The sequence below is a fragment of the Hyperoodon ampullatus genome, assembly GCF_949752795.1.
Source record: "Hyperoodon ampullatus genome assembly, chromosome: 15".
Classification (NCBI taxonomy): Eukaryota; Metazoa; Chordata; class Mammalia; order Artiodactyla; family Ziphiidae; genus Hyperoodon; species Hyperoodon ampullatus.
In genome coordinates, this window is record NC_136928.1 from 44,238,481 (window position 1) to 44,259,848 (window position 21,368).

The window sequence follows — 21,368 nt, forward strand, 5'->3', positions numbered from 1 at the left end:
GCCCCGCCCCGGATGTGACTTGAGGCTCGTCCGGAACCTCCGGGCCCGGCGGCTGCAGCGTCACCAGCCGAGCTGGTGCGGGGCGGGCGGAGCGGCCGCTGCAGCCGCTAACGAACCGGGAATCGCGCGGGGCCAGCAGCACGCCGGCCAGGGGAGGGGGCCCAGCGATAGGGCCGAGGGCGACGACGACGCGGAGGAGGCGGAGCCCGGAGAGGGGTGGGGGCCGGGGAGGGCTAGGGTGGGAGGGGGTTGGGGGGGTGTCCTGGTCTCATGGAGCCGGCCGAAAGGGCGGGCGGCGGGGATCCCTTGGAGCCGGGCGGGCGCCCCGGTCCGGACCCGCGAGGCTTCGTCCCGCAGAAAGAGATCGTCTACAACAAGCTGCTGCCCTACGCCGAGCGGCTGGACGCCGAGTCCGACTTGCAGCTGGCCCAGATCAAAAGCAACCTGGGCCGGGCAGTGCAGCTCCAAGAGCTGTGGCCCGGGGGCCTCTTCTGGACCAGGAAACTCTCCACGTAAGTGTTCCGGGGCCTGCAGGATGGGCCGGAGGCAAAGGCTCGGTGTGAAGGCGTCCGCGGGGGGTGGGGGGGAGGCTCTTTGTCCGCACCGGACCGCTGGACACTCAACTCTGCCCCGGTTCGGGCGGATCGTTTCTGTTCAGTAATCCCAGGGTCGCGACCGAAGCCTGGGAAGCACTCAAGCTTCCTCCCTGCCACTTTCTTACGGGATCTCCCTGGTTCTCACCAGCCCTCTATGTCCTTCGCAGCTGCTTCTCTCCAAGGTTTCGGGTTGTTGTCTTCCGACATTCGGGGCCCGGGGAGCGTGAGGGCACTGGACCCGCAGGGAAAGAGAGGAGCGGTCCCCCAGGGGTGCTCCTTGGACCTTTGCCGGTGGCGGGAGGGAGCAGAGAGGATTCGTCTTTGGGCGAACAACTCTTGACTTTTCCTGGTGTTGACTCCAGTTTTTTCTTACCTTACGGTCCCTGCCTCTTCCTATCCCTCAGTTCGCGTCTAGTAACTTTCTGAATGGGAAGGAGGCCGTAGGGAACTTCTAGGTTCTGCTTTTTTGGGCCTTCTCAGTCTTTGTGGGTTTGATTGAAAAGACTTTTAAAATCAGCCCTCAGCGCATTCTTGGGCTGTGTACTAGACGTTAGTGTTGAGAATGTTGAGTCTTAGAACCTCGGGAAAGTGTATGTTGCTCCTTTTATGACATTTCCTTTGGAAATGTGCCATACTAAGGAAAATAGAGAAGGAAGCTGTCAGGTTGTCCTGGGCGTTATTAGTATCGGGCTTGTGTTAATTTTTGAGCTGCTCAGATGAATATAGATTACCTAAATCAATCTCAGTTGTTTTATTCTTTTGTTACCTTTTTTTTTTTTTTTTTTTTGGTATAAACTGGCTGCAAACTACAGTGCCACTGAAATTAGGGGAAACCGAGTAAAGTACAGTTGGGGGAAAGGTTAGAGACATTTGCTAGATGGGCATCTTCACTGTGTCAGAAGAACTTTTTTAAAAGAGAATTTTGCAGCATCTTGTTTGGTTGGCTATACATAAAATCTGGTAACATTGTATGTTCATGCATGTCGGTATGGGTGGCTGAACACACAAGACATAAATCACTTATCTAATGTTTACCCAAATCTGCTGAGTGAACTGGGTGATGACTCAGGGTTTTGTAATGCAGTCGTCTTTTCTACATTTCCCTCACAGGATGATTCTTATCTCCCAATTATTAGGGAGCCTCTGACAAATTTCTCATCTCCAGTTGTCGCTGGTGGTAGCACTAATTACCTTTTTAATTAAAGAGCAAAACTCAAATGCTTAATTTGCCCTTTTCAAAGAGTGACCATATTTATGTCAAGGTTAACAGCTCTCCTCTCGATTAGAGCTTGAAGAAGTTTGTGGTGTTAGGATCCATAGGAGACTTGGGAAAAAAGAAATGCAACAGGGAGAAGAACCACTTTTGGTTAAAACAGAAGAATGTTTTATAAATTATTAAAATTCACACAGTTTTTTCAAGTGAGCCTCCTAGGTTTTTGTGTTACTTGGGCACAGTAAAAATAAGTTACTTTATCAGTTCCAGTAATTCCTCATTTTAATCACTTAGATTAGATTTTTCAGAAAATAACCGTTTTGGGGGACACAAACAGCTCCTTTTAGATGCACAATATATAAATAAACCAGTGTGTGAATGCATATCTGGTTTGTATTTATTAATGGAGAATCTACACAGGCATAGTTAAGCACTGTTTTCTGACATTTTTATTGTAACTAAGCTTGGCAAATTAACACCTGGAGGTTTATTATTTTTGGCTTTTAGGTATAAGTATCTATACCTAGAAAGGGCTAAAAATACAGTGGAGACAGTCCTTGGTGTTTAGGGCAAGATTGCAGTTACACAGCTTTATAACCTATGAACATCAAACCATTTATATCTAAGTAACCAGCAAGAAATGCTATCAGATAGAATTTTATTTTGGAACGGTGCTTAAATGCTGCAAGCTGATTCTTGGGATTACGCTATGAGACATTTTGAACTTGGTGGGACATGTTGTGATCTTGGGTGTATTTTTTCTCCTAAGTCATGCTAAGGTGACCTGTTTATAGTTGTGCTTGTTGTTTTTAAGCCTTGTGTGTGTTGCACAAGTTTACATCTAAATGATGCCAAAACATGTGATGATAGCTCTCAGTTACCTTAGTAGTGATCATACTTAGTACTTTGTAGAAGAATGGAAAGTAGTAATGAAAATAAAATCTAATTTTTCCCACTAGCTCTGTGACTGTGGGCAAGTTACTTTAATCATGTATTTTAGTATACTTGTGAGAGAAATGAGGGAGTTGGACTAAGTAATTCCTGAGAAACACTCCTGCTCTGGTATTTTATGATTTTATTTTTTATTCTATAGAGCCTCAAATAAGCCAATGTGTATCTTTCTCCAAGGACTGTTTGATAAGTTTGTAAACTACTGGAAATAGTTGCACAGATCAAGTGCGTTCCTAAAGAAGACCAGAGTGTAAATGCTGTTCAGAGACACTGGGACTGGATCCCCAACCAGAAGTATACATCCCTAATCTGGATGTCACAGGACTGGGTAGAGTTCTGGTTTAGGAGATACTCAAGAACCCCCTCCCCACCTTTTTTTTTTAACTTTTAATCTCATTTTGATGGTTATAACTATCTTTTAATCTATCTCAAGACTTGCAGGTCTGTTTAGCAGATCTCTGTGAAGAAAGGTTATTTCTGTGTACTTTAAAAATTGGCCCTGTGACATAATACAAGCTCTCTTGTACAGAGAGCTTAAAGTATTAGTACTGCCTGTTGAAGTGAGATTGTGTGACATCATACATCACGAGACTAGTTTTTAAGAAGCAAGGAAACAAATTAGAGAAGAGAGGCGCAAACTAAATGGTCTTTGAAAAACAGCAGTTAAGACAGCTCTTGGACCCTGAGTGAAAGGCATCTGTAAGTAAGTGGTATGGCCCATGTAGAGAATGAAAGGAGTTGAAGAAAGGTAATCTTGAAGCTCGCTTTTTCTCCCTTGTCCTTCTGGACCTTTCATGAGAGGCAGTGAGGTCTAGTCAGAAGAAGTTTATCTGTACCTGGTGTTGCCACTCTTATCATCTTGGTCTTGCTTAACCTCTCAGCTTTAGAGTCCTCTTTTGAAGAGTGAGAGCGTAGACTACGCATGGCTTTTCAAACCTAAAACTTAGCAGCGAATTGTTTCATAAAAGCAAAATCTTAAACACAAAATTAGATCATTTCTTTCTTTTGTGTTTTTTTTTTAAAGCAGAATTTTGATTTTAGTGAAGTGTGTGAGTTTGGAGTATTATGAAGCAAATTTAGATGCTTTGTTTCAGTGAAAATGTTATATTCTCTGCTGTGAATGAAATGATTGTATTATGTATAATGAAATGATTGTATTATACTGAGGAATCATTTGCTAATGATTAATTTGCTAATTAAACTGTAGCTCCCTTGTTTAATTATTATTAAGAATATTATGTGGCCTTACTTGATAGGAATTGGATTAAACCACATAATATATTTAATTAGATTATACAACCACTGGAAACTTGTTTAGTCAAAATATACATTATCAAATACACTAACCTCCTCTTGTGGAGAGCAGTATGTGACCACAGGAGCACCCAAATCCATATCATTTCTATGTTAGAGAAGAAAGAAGAAAATGCTAACCACTAAATCTCAGTGTTAATCTTGTCTGTTAACATGATGTACTTAATAGAGTAATATTTGAGTATTGAAATTGTGAAGTACACAATAAAGATAAGCTTTTTATTTGTAAAAGAATCTCAAAATCTTGACAAATTGCCACATTCATCAGTGAGAGCCAGTTGGAGAAAGTAGTAGAAAAGGTTTGTCTCTGTTATTTAAGTGGCCACACTCAAAACAGGACCCAAAATTTTGTAGGGAGAAAGTTGATTTTCCATAGGAAAAAACAAAATACATGAATTGATTGATTTTGGAGAGACAAATTTTTCTGATAAAGTTGTATAACAGCACAGTAAGTTATCTTTCACTCGTTTTTCTGTTGGTTTTTTTTTATAACTAACATACTATTTTTTAGAGTAGTTTTAGGTTCAGAGCAAAATTGAGCAAAAAGTACAAAGAGTTCTCATATACCTCCTGCCCCTACACATACACACGTTTGATTTTTCATAGCAATGTCAAACGTATATTTTTAAAAATATTTGAGGCTCTTCCCATTTTCCAGGGGTGTCTCTTACTCTTTCTTTTAAAACACCTCGTCAGTTTTCTGTTTACTAGTTAACTGGCTATTTCTGCCTGAGTCTCATTTGTCATTGACTATATGTGTGATTCTGATGTGAATAGTTTTCTAACTTCTTTTCTTTGCTTTAAATATTTTTTTATTATGGAAAATGTCAAACATATACAGGAGAGGAAAGAATAATATAATGAACCTGGGTGTACCCATCACCCATGTTCAACAGTTACCAACTCATGGCCAATTAGGTGTCTCCTACCACCACCCCCTTCAACCATTTTTTTTCGAAGCATATTCTTCATTCATAAATATTTCCAGTATATATCTTTAAGGGAAAAGGAATTAAACAAAAAGTCAATACCAATATCATTATCAAACCTAAAAGAGTAACAATATTACTTTGATCAACCTCATGAAGTTGGCTTCTTTGCAGAATTTGTAATTTTACTCCTGAGTTTCCATTTCATTTGCATTGTTTTGTCTAAGGCTCACTATAAACAGACCTCATGGATAGAGATAAAAGAAATAGCTCATTAATGAATATTTTCATATTATGACATCTTTTTCTTCCCCTCTTAACTTTGAAGACATAGAATCAATCCTGGGATAACAAGGACTCCCTTGAATTATCTCTATTTTAAAAATGAAGACACTGAGGTTCATAGGTTAATACATAGCTTGATGCAAAGTAGTAGAGACAGGAGTCTTCTTTGAACAAATTATTTTGTGAGTGCCTTGTATGGGATGGGCACTGTTTGTGTCACTTGGGATATGTCAGTGAAAGAATTCCGCCCTCCAGGGCAGTTCCAGCGTGTTCTTTTTCTCTTAGTGCACATTTTTGTTCATTTAGGACAGAGCCAGCAAGACGTAACTCCAACAAGAAATTTGGGGGAAGGAAATATGAATGCTAAGCGCATTACTTAAAAAAAATTCTCAATCTGACTGGTGTGTTTTAATGCCATACATTGAGGCACCGAGAAAGGCAGTTAGAAAACAGTTAGTAAAACAGTACCATGTGTTTTTCTTTTGAGATCTGAATGTATTACTTAAAAACAATTTCTTGATGAAGTGTTTATAAAATCAAATTGTCTTTGAAGTGTGTGTTCTTTTTTTTTTTTTTTTTTTAATTTTTTTTTAATTTTTTTTTTTTTTTGGTACGCGGGCTTCTCACTGTTGTGGCCTCTCCTGTTGCGGAGCACAGGCTCCGGACGCACAGGCTCAGCGGCCATGGCTCACGGGCCCAGCCACTCCGCGGCACGTGGGATCTTCCCGGACCGGGGCACGAACCAGTGTCCCCTGCATCGGCAGACGGACTCTCAACCACTGCGCCACCAGGGAAGCCCAGAAGTGTGTGTTCTTAATTGAAGTGAAACAGAGGCAAATCACTAACGTTTTTTAAGGGACCTTTATTTATTAGTAAATAAGTACACAACTTCTAAACCAGTTGTTCTCATTGTAGAACCTGGGAGTTATCTTTTTTTATCTATTAAGTGAGACTAATTTCTAGTGAACCTCCCTCCCCACCTCCCACATTTTTTAATATAAAATTCAAATATGTGTTTCCTCTAACGTTTGTAGAGAATTTAGACCAAAATCTCATTTGTACTGTGTGAAAAGCAAGCTGAGACATGGTAATAAAAGCAAGAGCAAGCAAAAAAACAATAAAAATCCTCTATATTCATTGATACCGGCCACTGGAATGTTAAAAGCAGCACATACTATAAATATTCCCATTTGGAATCCTGAAGTTGCCTACTTCCATATTCGGCCTGGGCTCAGCATTTCTTCCCTTTTAGTGCACTCTCTTGATCCCTTATTCATGCTTTTGTATTCTTTGTGTACCTATCTTCTCTCTACTGTGAGCTTTCTTGAGGTCAGAGTCTTCCATATTTACTTCTCCTTCCCTGCACCCACAGCATTTAGTGTAGCAGTATATACATTCATAGGTACTCAGTAATATTAGAATTAACTTTTTTGTTCCTTGTAAACTAAAGCATTATGCAGTTTCTCATGAATTGTTACTTTTACAGTCAAAATGGAGAAAACGAATTTAGGGTGAGATCTGTTTTCATACTGGGTTCAAAAGAAAGTGTATATTTAATGAAAGAAGAGGGAAGGAGCAACTTGGTTGAGTAAGAGAATGGTGTGTTTCATAACCCAAAGAGAGAGGGTATGGGGAGTGGGGTTTAACAAAGTCAATTAGAGAAGAGAGCAGATTATTTGGGTTGCATCAGGGAGTTTGAAATTTTCATTTAAAAATAAATCTGTCATTGTTATTGTTAAATATTTAGTGTTTAAAAATTTAGAGTATCACTACTACAATTTTTTTGATAGATGAACCATAAAATTTTGGTAATGGTCATTACCTTTTTATGCTAATTTGGCTTTATTCATAACACCCAGACCCTAAATTTTAGAGTTAAAAAGTATCATAAAGGCTTTTTCCCTTTCTAAGAAAAAACTTAACACCATTGCAGCCGTGAAATGGGTTTGAGAGTAGTATTTTAGTTCAAGTAAGTTGGAGGTTGCTTAAAATATTATTAAAAATGCTTTATAATCTTTTTTTTCAAACACATAGACTTTTTAAATTTATTTTTTTATACAGCAGGTTCTTATTAGTTATCCATTTTATACACATCAGTGTATACATGTCAATCCCAATCGCCCAATTCATCACACCCCTGGCCACTTTCCCCCCTTGGTGTCCATACGTTTATTCTCTACATCTGTGTCTCTGTTTCTGCCCTGCAAACCGGTACATCTGTACCATTTTTCTAGGTTCCACATATATGCATTAATATACGATATTTGTGTTTCTCTTTCTGACTTACTTTACTCCGTATGACAGTCTCTATATCCATCCACATCTCTACAAATTTTGTTCCTTTTTATGGCTGAGTAATATTCCATTGTATATATGTACCACATCTTCTTTATTCATTCATCTGTCGATGGGCATTTAGGTTGCTTCCATGACCTGGCTATTGTAAATAGTGCTGCAATGAACATTGGGGTGCATGTGTCTTCTTGAATTATGGTTTTCTCTGGGTATATGCCCAGTAGTGGGATTGCTGGGTCATATGGTAATTCTATTTTTACTTTTTAAAGGAACCTCCATACTGTTCTCCATAGTGGCTGTATCAATTTTCATTCCCACCAACAGTGCAAGAGGGTTCCCTTTTCTCCAGCATTTGTTGTTTGTAGATTTTCTGACGATGCCTATTCTAACTGGTGTGAGCTGATACCTCATTGTAGTTTTGACTTGTATTTCTCTAATAATTAGTGACGTTGAGCAGCTTTTCATGTGCTTCTTGGCCATCTGTATGTCTGCTTTGGAGAAATGTCTATTTAGGTCTTGTGCCCAGTTTTTGATTGGGTTGTTTGTTTTTTTAATATTGAGCTGCATGAGCTGTTTATATATTTTAGAGATTAATCCTTTTTCCGTTGCTTCGTTTGCAAATATTTTCTCCCATTCTGAGGGTTGTCTTTTCATCTTGTTTGTAGTTTCCTTTGCTTTGCCAAAGCTTTTAAGTTTCATTAGGTCCCATTTGTTCATTTTTGCTTTTATTTCCATTACTCTAGGAGGTGGATCAAAAAAGATCTTGCTGTGATTTATGTCAAAGAGTGTTCTTCCTGTGTTTTCCTCTAAGAGTTTTATAGTGTCTGATCTTACATTTAGGTCTCTAATCCATTTTGAGTTTATTTTTGTGTATGGGGCTAGGGAGTGTTCTAATTTCATTCTTTTACATGTAGCTGTCCAGTTTTCCCAGCACCACTTATTGAAGAGACTGTCTTTCCTCCATTGTATATCCTTGCCTCCTTTGTCATAGATTAGTTGACCTTAGGTGTGTGGGTTTATCTCTGGGCTTTCTGTTCTGTTCCATTTATATTTCTGTTTTTGTGCCACTACCATAGTGTCTTGATTATTGTAGCTTTGTAGTATAGTCTGAAGTTGGAGAGCCTGATTCCTCCAGCTCCGTGTTTTTCCCTCAAGACTGCTTTGGCTATTCGGGGTCTTTTGTGTCTCCATACAAATTTTAAGACCTTTTGTTCTAGTTCTGTAAAAAATGCCATTGGTAATTTGATAGGGGTTGCACTGAATCTGTAGATTGCTTTAGGTAGTATAGTCATTTTCACAATATTGATTCTTCCAATCCAAGAACGTGGTATATCTCTCCATCTGTTTGTGTCCCCTTTGATTTCTTTCATCAGTGTCTTATAGTTTTCTGCATACAGGTCTTTTGTCTCCCTTGGTAGGTTTCTTTCAGATTTTTCATCATTAGTATATAGGAATGCAAGAGATTTCTGTGCATTAATTTTGTATCCTGCACCTTTACCAAATTCATTGATTAGCTCTAGTAGTTTTCTGGTGGCATCTTTAGGATTCTCTATGTATAGTATCATGTCATCTGCAAACAGTGACAGTTTTACTTCTTCTTTTCCAATTTGTATTCCTTTTATTTCTTTTTCTTCTGTGATTGCCGTGGCTAGGACTTCCAAAACTATGTTGAATGATAGTGGCGAGAGTGGACATCCTTGTCTTGTTCCTTATCTTAGAGGAAATGCTTTCAGTTTTTCACCATTGAGAATGATGTTTGCTGTGGGTTTGTCATATATGGCCTTTATTATGTTGAGGTAGTTTCCCTCTGTGCCCACTTTCTGGAGAGTTTTTATCATAAATGGGTGTTGAATTTTGTCAAAAGCTTTTTTGCATCTGTTGAGATGATCATATGGTTTTTATTCTTCAATTTGTTAATATGGTGTATCACATTGATTGATTTGCGTATATTGAAGAATCCTTGCATCCCTGGGATAAAGCCCACTTGATCATGGTTTTTGATCCTTTTAATGTGTTGTTGGATTCTGTTTGCTAGTATTTTGTTGAGAATTTTTGCAACTATATTCATCAGTGATATTGGTCTGTAATTTTCTTTTTCTTTTTTTTTTTTTTTGGCTGCATTGGATCCTCGCTGTTGCATGCCAGCTTTCTCTAGTTGTACCAAGTGGGGGCTATTCTTTGTTGTGGTGTGCAACCGTCTCATTGTGGTGGCTTCTCTTGTTGTGGAGCACAGGCTCTAGGCCTGCGGGCTTCAGTAGTTGTGGCTTGCGGGCCCTAGGGCGAGGCTTAGTAGTTGTGGCACACAGGCTTAGTTGCTCCACGGCATGTGGGATCTTCCCGAACCAGGGCTTGAACCCATGTCCGCTGCATTGGCAGGCAGATTCTCAACCACTGCACCACCAGGGAAGTCCCTGTAATTTTCTTTTTTTGTAGTATCTTTGTCTGGTTTTGGTATCAGGGTGATAGTGGCCTCATAGATTGAGTTTGGGAGTGTTCCTTCCTCTGCAATTTTTGGAAGAGTTTGAGAAGGATGGGTGTTAGCTCTCCTCTAAATGTTTGATAGAATTCATCTGTGAAGCCATCTGGTCCTGGACTTTTGTTTGTTGGAAGATTTTTAATCACAGTTTCAATTTCATTACTTGTGATTGGTCTGTTCATATTTTCTACTTCTTCCTGGTTCAGTCTTGGAAGGTTTTACCTTTCTAAGAATTTGTCCATTTCTTCCAGGTTGTCCATTTTATTGGCATAGAGTTTCTTGTAGTAGTCTCTTAGGATGCTTTGTATTTCTGTGGTGTTTGTTGTAACTTCTCCTTTTTCATTTCTAATTTTATTTATTTGAGTCCCCTCCCTCTTGATGAGTCTGGCTAATGGTTTATCAATTTTATTTATCTTCTCAAAGAACCAGCTTTTAGTTTTATTGATCTTTGCTGTTGTTTTCTTTGTTTCTATTTCAAAAAATTCTTTATAATCTTCTAATGGTAGGCAGTCTAAATAGAATGTGTTAGTAATCTTTGGACTGTTAAGTGTGGCAGTTTCATTTCATTTTCTGATGATCTTCTTTTTCTTTTTTTTAAAATTTAATTTAATTTACTTTTTATACAGTGGGTTTTTATTAGTTATCCATTTTATACATATTAATGTATATATGTCAATCCCAATCTCCCAATTCAACCCAGCCCCCCACCCACCCCCTCGCCAGTTTCCGCCCTTGGTGTACATTCGTTTGTCCTCTACATCTGTGTCTCTATTTCTGCCCTGCAAAGCGGTTCATCTGTACCATTTTCTAGGTTCCACGTATATGCATTAATATATGATATTTGTTTTTTTCTTTCTGACTTCACCCTGTAAGAAAGTCTGTAGATCCATCCACATCTCTACAAATGACCCAATTTCGTTCCTTTTTTATGGCTGAGTAGTATTCCATTGTATATATGTACCACATCTTCTTTATCCATTCATCTGTTGATGCTGACAATTTTCTTTTTTCCTTTTTCCTTTATTTTTTTAATTGAAGAATAGTTGATGTATGATATATGTTACAGGTGTACAAGATAATGATTCACAATTTTTAAGGGTTGTGCTCCATTTATAGTTATTATAAAATATCGGCTATATTCCCTGTGTTGTACAATATGTCCTTGTAGCTTACTTTATAAATAGTAGTTTGTGCCTCTTAATCTCCTACCCGTATGTTGCCCTTCCGCCTTGCCTTTCCCCACTGGTAACCACTACTTTGTTCTCTATATGACAGTTTTCTTTTTTAAGCCAAGGATGAAGTAGAAGCTTTTAGAGCAAGAAATTTTATGAATGCATGTGAGTGCTTATATTTTGGACAGATTCCTGAAGAGCTTAGTTGGCATAGCTTGTGTTCTAAGGGAAGGTAGGTTACTTCCAGAGATCCTAGTTAATAAAATGTCAAATTTCTGTGAACATATAACAAACAGAGGTCCCTAATTTGTGAATGGCAGGAGAAAAGTTGGTATTTAACAGTTCAGTAATGATTTAGAAGTGTGATTTAGGGACTTTGCTGGCAGTCTAGTGGTTAAGACTTCGCCTCCAATGCACGGGGTACAGGTTCGCTCCTTGGTGGGGGAGCTAAGATCCCATATGCCTTGCAGCCAAAAAACCAAAATATAATAAAACAGAAACAATATTGTAACAAATTCAATAAAGACTTTAAAAAAAGTGATTAAAAAAAAAAACACTCAAAATTTAACAGACAAATATCCAAGACCTTTTCACTTTGTGTTTTGTTTTTTGTTTGTTTTTGTTTGTTTGTCTGGAGTGTCTCATAATATTTCATCTGTATGTTCATTTAAAGTGTTTATAGAGAATTTCCCAAATTTTCAGTTATGACCGAAGTGTTGTGAAATCAGTTTAGTAGGTCTTGACCAGTTTGGGTTTGGTTCCGTTTGGTTTGATTTGTTGAACGAGACTAACATTATTAGAGTGAATTTGGAAGTAATAAGGGTGAACGATCATGACCTTTGTTTCAGTTATACATATGTGTTTGTGTATAGTGTATTATATATTTATTACTGTGGGTTGTGGCCAAAGAAATTTGAAAGCTACTGATTTTACAGGTTTCTTTCAGTACTACAGATATATGATCCACATCTACTTATTGAGCTATAAAGATACAAGAGATGGAAACAAAAAGTTGTGACAGTTTAAAAATATCAGTAACCAGAGGGATTTTACAAGAGAGCATTATCCATAGATTGTTAAATGAGTGGTATAGATACTACCTACCATTTGTTGAGGGCTCAGAATGTGCCAGCACTATGCTAAGGGCTTTATATTCATTATTTCATTTGATTTTCACAAACATTTAACTGTAGGTACGTTTATTATCCCAATTTTACCATTGAAGAAATGAGTCTTAGTGAGGTTATGTAACAGCCAGTTTCCCTGCTGAACACAGGGCTGTTGCTCTTAAACATGTGTCCAGAATGAGGAAAGCTCCCTGGGCTGTGTTGCCTGGGAAGACTACCAGTGAAGGAGAAACGGCAGCTGAGCTTTGAGATAGGATTTGGTTAGGTACGGAGGAATTTGGAGAAAGCCATTTAATGTGTGGGAACAGAGATGGAGCAAATTGAGCACAAGTGTTAAAGTCTCTACTCAGACTTTAACTTACTGAAATAATCAGTTGTCTGTCTCCCTTTCTAGGCTGCATGCTCTAGGGCCATTTGTTACTTGTTTTATGTTTCCATTGCCTGTTGCCATGTCTGGCCCTTAATTGATACTCAGTAAAGCATTTCAAGAAATGAATGCCCCTTATCCATGCCTCAACAGAGAAGCAACTGGGAAAAGAACAGAGGCATCGTTAGGTGTTAATATTGAACGACTTTATTACTCTAGAAATTGTCCTGTCAATTTTAGTAAGTCATAAAGGATATAACTGACATACAATATGCTGGAACTCTTGTGTTGTTCAGCCTGTGGTGGTTGGGGGTAAAGAGAAGTATAGACCTCAGATCTCCTTGTTTAGTGCCTTCCATCAGGAGTACTACACTTGGTAAAGATGATACATCTGGTTTTTAGTGTTTTGGAAACCTACTCTCAATGTTTTAAAGTCAATTTGTTTAATTTGGTCAAATATTTATTGTTAGTTTGAAGGTTTTTTTTTTTTTTTAAAATAGAACTAGTCCTGATGAGCTGTTTGTCATTACTTATGTCACTATATTTCTCAAGGTATACTTATACATTCAATCAGTTGACAAAATGTTTCTCAATGTTCACCTTGTTTCATCTCTGGTTAGAGCCGAAGGTTAAATAGGTACAGAGGCATGGTCCCTGCCACCATGTAGATTTCAGTCAGCTAAAGAAATAGAATAATGTATTACATACATAACTATAGTATGAGATAGAATGTGAAAAATACTCAAGTTTGGTACGAGCTATAAGGGGCAGAGAGGACAAAGATAGCACTTTTGATTGGGACATCAAGAGTATTTTCCTCTCAGGGAGGCAAAAATACCATTCCAATTCCATTTTATACTAAGTGCTTCAGGATGAGATTAATTTGTGTAATGAATTTCAACATAAGTCTTATTTTCTGTTTTTTGTATTCCCCACCAATATGTCAAACAAATTGAGCTAGGAATTCATTGTTCAGTATGCTTGTACACTTGTGTAAACACGTAAATACAAAGATATCTACTAAATATTATTTGTAATTTAAAAAAATAACAGGAATAACATAAATGCCTAAAAAAAGAAGATTGAGGAAATCATTATTTTTATAATGGAATATTAGATAGCTATTAAAAAGAAAATGGCCAATCCATATTTATAGGCATTGAACAGTGTCTTGACTTCTATTAGGTGAAAAAAATAAGTGGTAAATAATATCTATAGTATCGTTGCATTTATGGGGTTTTTTTCTTTTTTTTTTTTAAAGATGATGTTGGGGGTAGGAGTTTAATTAATTAATTTATTTTTGCTGTGTTGGGTCTTCGTTTCTGTGCGAGGGCTTTCTCTAGTTGTGGCAAGCGGGGGCCACTCTTCATCACGGTGTGCGGGCCTCTCACTCTCGCGGCCTCTCTTGTCGCAGAGCACAGGCTTCAGACGTGCAGGCTCAGTAGTTGTGGCTCACGGGCCTAGTTGCTCCACGGCATGTGGGATCTTCCCAGACCTGGGCTCGAACCCGTGTCCCCTGCATTAGCAGGCAGATTTTCAACCACTGCGCCACCAGGGAAGCCCCGCATTTATGTTTTTATAAAGTATATACATATGTACATTTGTATATAAATAAAGTCTAGAAGGATACTATACAGGCTGTTAACAGTTGTAGACAACAGTTTCAAATTTGTATGCTTGGTGTACTGTTTGAACCATTTAAATAAGTATATATTGCTTTCCTGATAAAATAATAATAATCTCCCCCCCCCAATAATATTTTCCTCTCAAGTCTCAAGGATGCAACTTATAGTTGGTTAAAAAAAAAAAAAGAAAGAAAATGTATAGGTTTATGGGACCATCCACAGATTTCCAGCATGGCTAGATACAGATACTGAAGGAACATTGTCTTATTATCCATTACTTAACTCATTGTTTATCCTCTGGGTTGACCTTTTTTTTTTTTTTTTTTTGCGGTACGCGGGCCTCTCACTGTTGTGGCCTCTCCCGTTGCGGAGCACAGGCTCCGGATGCGCAGGCTCAGCGGCCATGGCTCACGGGCCCAGCCGCTCCGCGGCATATGGGATCCTCCCAGACCGGGGCACGAACCCGTATCCCCTGCATCGGCAGGCGGACTCTCAACCACTGCGCCACCAGGGAGGCCCGACCTTTTTTTTTTTTTTTGGTATTTTTTAAAGGCAAATATCTTAAGGTGTATTTAGCCTCATATGTAATTAAAGAACATAAATTGAAACAAGATTGTATTAGTATTATATTTTTAATGATTTTAACAGAGTTTAAAAAGCATATATTGTGCTCTAGTCAGTCTGCTAAGGTGCAGTGGTTCTCAAACATAGTGAGACATCTGGGAAACTTACAAAAAACAACTGGTACCTAGAAGCCCATTCTAGAACAATTAAATCAGAATGTCTTTCATGCACATTAATCAATTATCCATCACCATAGCCCTGTGAGAAAACCCAGGTTTTACAAATGCCTGGGAGGTTAAATGACTTGCCCAAGGGACTGACATAGAGCAGTGTGAATTCTCAGCAAACTTGTAGAACCATGCTGTCCTGCTTGCTTGGCTACTGTGTTGAAATCCATAAATATTCTGTCTATCCAGAATTGATTATAATGTTGGGAATTGCAAAACAAGTTGGCATGGAAACATAAGACATCCTCCACTTTATATAACACCTTTGTTCCCATCGTTCCAACCAGCAACCATGTTTGTTTGTTTGTTTGTTTGTTGTTGTTTTGGCCCCACTGTGAGGCAAGTGGGATCTTAGTTCCCCAACCAGGGATCCAACCCCTGCCCACTGCATTGGAAGGGCAGAGTCTTAACCACTGGACCGCCAGGGAAATCCCATTGTTTGTGATGTCTATCCCTTTTTTGATTCTCAGTTTGACTTTTTAGAGGGGAAATAGAACAAGCAGTGTTCTTTTGGCTGTGTCTACTTGTCACAGAAGTTTGCTGTTCTCTCTGTGTTCCTCTACCTAGAGCTGTCTTTTGTGCCTCTTGCTGTCTCTTTCCCCAAATGCTCAGATTATCTTAACCTTGAGTTTCCTATTCAGAGTCATGATGCCTCTCTATTCTTTCAAGATTCGGTTCAATAATCACTTATGTATGATGAAACTTCGGTTAAAAAAAAAGAATCACAAAACTCTGATAAAACTGCATTTATTCCCCTCCTTCAGTATATTACCTAGTTTTCTGAGTACATGTCTCCTCACATCTGATTGTGAGTTCTCAGCCTAAAGGAACTCTTTGGATCATACTCTTGTGCTGTACATGTCATTTGCTCTAGAAATGCTTTTTTTTTTTTTTTTTTTTTTTTTTTTTTTTTGCGATACGCGGGCCTCTCACTGTTGTGGCCTCTCCCATTGCGGAGCACAGGCTCCGGACACACAGGCTCAGCGGCCATGGCTCACGGGCCCAGCCGCTCTGCGGCATGTGGGATCTTCCTGGACCAGGGCACGAACCCGCGTCCCCTGCATTGGCAGGCAGACTCAACCACTGCGCCACCAGGGAAGCCCTAGAAATGCTTTTTGAATAAATAGGTAATTGAGTGAAAAGAGGAGAGGTGGGTTTATGAGAAAACCCTGCATTTAATCTGTTCACTTACTGTTTCTAGCAGTGAGAAACTGTATTGGCATTTTTGTTTTTTAATTAAAAACCTTTTTTTTGGCTGCGTTGGGTCTTCGTTGCTGCGCGCGGGCTTTCTCTAGATGGGGCGAGCGGGGGCTACTCTTCATTGTGGTGCTCGGGCTTCTCATTGAGGTGGCTTCTCTTGTGGAGCACTAGGCGCGTGGGCTTCAGTAGTTGTGGCACTCAGGCTCAGTAGTTGTGGCTTGCAGGCTCTAGAGCTCAGGCTCAGTAGTTGTGACGCACGGGCTTTGTTGCTTCGTGGCATGTGGGATCCTCGTGGACCAGGGCTGGAACCTGTGTCCCCTGCATTGGCAGGCGGATTCTTAACCACTGCGCCACCAGGGAAATCCCCATATGCATGCTTTTAAATGATTTGGTTCCTTTTTATTATACTTGGTTAATATTTTCTAATTTACATTTTATTATAATCAGACTACTTGGCTAGTATAATATTCACATGTTACAATTAAGCAAGGTTTTCTTTGTGGCCTATTTTACAACCAGTTTTATAGGTGTCCCACAAAAAATTGAAAAGAGGGCATAGTTTCTGTAAGCTTACAATTTTTATTTGTATCTTTTAAAATCAGCTTTATTAATTACATAATTCTAATTACCTTTAGTGGAAGTCAAATTGAAGTGGTAAAGACACAGTAATTGATTTTGTTGCTGCTATTCAGGACATAGTTTCATTTTCTTTTTCAAGACTATGTAATAGTCAGTACTGTATAATTTTATCAGGAGATGCGTAATCCCTGATTTTCTCTTTTTGTGATGTTAGTAACTGTCCTACATCTGTTAGATATTGCAAAATGGTGATACCTTTTATTCTTCATGAACTTAGTGAATTTAAACATGCATTGTAGTTAATTATCATGATTCGTGGTTTCATTTTTGGCTGGTGAGACCTATACAACTTGACTCCTGTGCTCTTTATTTTTTATTTTTTTGGCTGCTGCACAGCTTGTGGAATCTTAGTTCCCCCACCAGGAATTGAACCCAGGTCACAGCAGTGAAAGCACCAGAGTCCTAGCCACTGGACTGCCAGGGGATCCCTTCTGTGCTCTTTTAAGTAGGAGTTTAGTAGATTTTTAAATTAAGATAATAGTAGAAATGCAGAAATATTGATTACCTAATTTTAAACATACAACAGAGGTTGATATGAAATGTTTTTACATGTTAATTTTAATTATAATAAATAATGCCTGTTTACTTTAGAAGAGTTTGAATGAACAGAGGTATATAGAAGAACATGAAGTAGTTTGACCATCAAGAGGTAACACTTTAGCGCTGTCCGTCCTGGGTCGGCGTAGCCATGGCGGCTCGTGTCCTTTGCGCCTGTGTCCTTCGACTGCTCGCGGCCTTCGCGCCGCTGCCCAGGCTCCCCACGCTGGCTGCGGCCCTGCCGCTCAGCACCACCCTGTTCCCCTCGGGGGCCCGGACGAGGCCTGGGGCTCCGCAGCCGGCCTCGGTACTTGCACAGGTTCCAGGCGATGTTAAACAGCTGTGCCACCAGTATAGGGACGCACCCCCTTTGACATTAGAGGGAATCAAGGACCATGTTCTTTACGTCTTGAAACTCTATGACAAGACTGACCCAGAAAAGCTCTTAGTAAATTCCCATTTTATGAAGGACCTAGGCTTAGACAGTTTGGACCAAGTGGAGATTATCATGGACATGGAAGACGAATTTGGGTTTGAAATTCCTGATCTAGATGCGGGGAAGTTAATGTGCTCACAAGAAATTGTAGATTACATTGCAGATAAGGAGGAGGTATATGAATAAAATATCAGATCCCTTTTCTTCACTGCGAGAACGCTCAGAAGATGCTGGCGAGTGTCTGGAAGTGAGAACGCATTTCTGCATCATTGCTGACTTTGACAGAGTAACTCTGTTTAGACTTGTACTTAAATTATCTTAAGTGTTTTTTGCCCTTTGAAAATAAATCTGTAAAACCAAAGAAAAAGAAAAAAGGTAACACTTTATAGTTTTTTTTTCCTCCTTCCTCTATAAATCCCCAACTTTCTACTTCAACCTCACACCTTTCACATCTTTTCCACAAGCCTGTACTTTCAAATGAGGACATTGCCTCATACTTCTCTGAGAAAATAGAAGCCATCAGAAGTTGCTCATCTTCTGATTCTCAATCTATTATTCTACTTGCACCTGTACAAAATTTTCTTCTCCTTCCCTCCCGTTTCACTGAAGGATCTCCTCCCATCATGTCACTCCTGCTCTGGACCTAATCTCTCTCTCTCCATATCATCACCTCTCCCTTTCTAATGAATTATTTTGATCCCAAACAAACATGTACGAGTACCTTTCATCTGTGAAAAAACTTTTTTGACTTGTGTCTTATTTATTTATTTATTTATTTTGTGGTACACAGTCCTCTCACTGTTGTGGCCTCTCCCGTTGCAGAGCACAGGCTCCGGACACGCAGGCTCAGTGTCCATGGCTCACGGGCCCGGCTGCTCCATGGCATGTGAGATCTTCCCGGACCGGGGCACGAACCCGTGTCCCCTGCATCGGCAGGCAGACTCTCAACCACCGCGCCACCAGGAAAGGCCCTATTTTTAAATTTTAATGCATGATTGTTTCTTTTTTATTTAGTTACATATTGTGAATGTTTTGTATCCTGATTTTTTATATATTACATTTCACATCCATAAAAATTCTTTTAAAACAATTTTAAATTACTACATTGTAGTCTAAAGGCATAAACCACAATTTAACAAACCATTCTCTTATATCAGACTTCTAGGGTTTTTTCAGGAAATTTTTATTAATTGCAAATGTGCACTTGAAAAGTTTTTTGGTATTTTGATTTTGATATTCTGAATTTTTATTTAGACAACACATATATGGGTCTTGTTTTTGTATCCATTCAGCAAGCCTGTGTCTTTTGGTTGGAGCATTTAATCCATTCACGTTTAAGGTAATTATCGATATGTATGTTCCTATTACCATTTTCTTAATCGTTTTGGGTTTGTTTTTGTAGGTCCTTTTTTTTTTTTTTTTTTTTTTTTTTTGTGGTACACGGGCCTCTCACTGTTGTGGCCTCTCCCATTGCAGAGCACAGGCTCCGGACACGCAGGCTCAGCGGCCATGGCTCACGGGCCCAGCCGCTCCGCGGCATGTGGGATCCTCCTGGACTTGGGCACGAACCCGTGTCCCCTGCATCGGCAGGCGGACTCTCAACCACTGTGCCACCAGGGAAGTCCTGTAGGTCCTTTGCTCCTCTTGTGTTTCTCACTTAGAGAAGTTCCTTTAGCATTTGTTGTAGAGCTGGTTTGGTGGTGCTGAATTCTCTTAGCTTTTGCTTCTCTGTAAAGCTCTTGATTTCTCCACTGAATCTGAATGAGGTCCTTGCTGGGTAGAGTAATCTTGGTTGTAGGTTCTTCCCTTTCATCACTTTAAGTATATCGTGCCACTCCCTTCTGGCTTGTAGTGTGTCTGCTGAGAAATCTGCTGTTAACCTTATGGGAGTTTCCTTGTATGTTATTTGTCATTTTTCCATTGCTGCTTTCAATAATTTTTCTTTGTCTTTAATTTTTGCCAATTTGATCACTATGTGTCTTGGCATGTTTCTCCTTGGGTTTATCCTGTATGGGAATCTCTGCACTTCCTGGACTTTGGTGGCTGTTTCCTTTCCCATGCTAGTGAAGTTTTCGACTATAATCTCTTCAAATATTTTCTTTGGTCCTTTCACTCTCTCTTCTCCTTCTGGGACCCCTATAATGCGAATGTTGTTGCATTTAATGTTGTCCCAGAGGTCTCTTAGGCTGTTTTCATTTCTTTTCATTCTTTATTCTTTATTCTGTTCCACAGCAGTGAATTCCACCATTCTGTCTTCCAGGTCACTTATCCGTTCTTTTGCCTCAGTTATTCTGCTACTGATTCCTTCTAGTGTAGTTTTCATTTCAGTTATTGTGTTGTTCATCTCTGTTTGTTCTTTAATTCTTCTAGGTCTTTGTTAAACGTTTCTTGCATCTTCTCCATCTTTGCCTCCACTCTTTTTCCGAGGTCCTGGATCATCTTCCCTATCATTATTCTGAATTCTTTTTCTGAAAGGTTGCCTATCTCCACTTCATTTAGTTCTTTTTCTGGGGTTTTATCTTGTTCCTTCATCTGGTACATAGCCCTCTGCCTTTTCATCTTGTCTATCTTTCTGTGAATGTGGTTTTTGTTCCACAGGCTGCAGGATTGTAGTTCCTCTTGCTTCTGCTGTCTGCCCTCTGGTGGATGAGGCTATCTGTGAGGCTTGTGTAAGTTTCCTGATGGGAGGGACTGGTGGTGGGTAGAGCTGACTGTTGCTCTGGTGGGCAGAGCTCAGTAAAACTTTAATCCCCTTGACTGCTGCTGGGTGGGGCTGGGTTCCCTCCCTGTTGGTTGTTTGGCCTGCGGGAACCCAACATTGGAGCCTTCCTGGGCTCTTTGGTGGGGCTAATGAGAGACTGGGAGGGCTCAGGCCAAGGAGTACTTCCCAGAACTTCTGCTACCAGTGTCCTTGTCCCCACGGTGAGCCACAGCCAACCCCCCGCCCCTGCCTCTGCAGGAGACCCTCCAACACTAGCAGGTAGGTCTGGTTCAGTCTCCCCTGGGGTCACTTCTCCTTCCCCTGGGTCCTGATGCGCACACTACTTTGTGTGTGCCCTCCAAGAGTGGAGTCTCTGTTTCCCCCAGTCCTGTTGAAGTCCTGCAGTCAAATCCCACTAGGCTTCAAAGTCTGATTCTCTAGGAATTCCTTCTCCCGTTGCTGGACCCCCAGGTTGGGAAACCTGACGTGGGGCTCAGAACCTTCGCTCCATTGGGTGGACTTCTGTGGTATAAGTGTTCGCCAGTCTGTGAGTCACCCACCCAGCAGTTATGGGATTTGATTTTACTGTGATTGCACCCCTCCTACCATCTCATTGTGGCTTCTCCTTTGTCTTTTGATGTGGGGTATCTTTTTTGGTGAGTTCCAGTGTCTTCCTGTCGATGATTGTCCAGCAGCTAGTTGTAATTCTGGTGT

At 39.9% G+C, this 21,368-nt stretch overlaps 2 protein-coding genes across 2 annotated transcripts in view; both read left to right on the forward strand.

Moving 5' to 3' along the window:
* Positions 1 to 270: 270 nt before the first annotated feature.
* PSME4 (proteasome activator subunit 4) overlaps positions 271 to 21,368 on the forward strand; it is a gene marked incomplete at its 5' end in the record, with an annotated part of 95,250 nt that continues 74,152 nt past the window's right edge. The window contains one exon of the mRNA XM_079721213.1: positions 271 to 512. Coding sequence (XP_079577339.1) covers positions 271 to 512 — 242 coding nt within the window. The remainder of the gene's footprint in view (positions 513 to 21,368) is intronic.
* LOC307064513 (acyl carrier protein, mitochondrial-like) lies at positions 17,669 to 18,139 on the forward strand (the record flags this gene model as incomplete). Its single annotated transcript, XM_079721120.1, has 1 exon — positions 17,669 to 18,139. The coding sequence occupies one exon, from the start codon at positions 17,669 to 17,671 to the stop codon at positions 18,137 to 18,139; it is 471 nt and encodes a 156-aa protein (XP_079577246.1).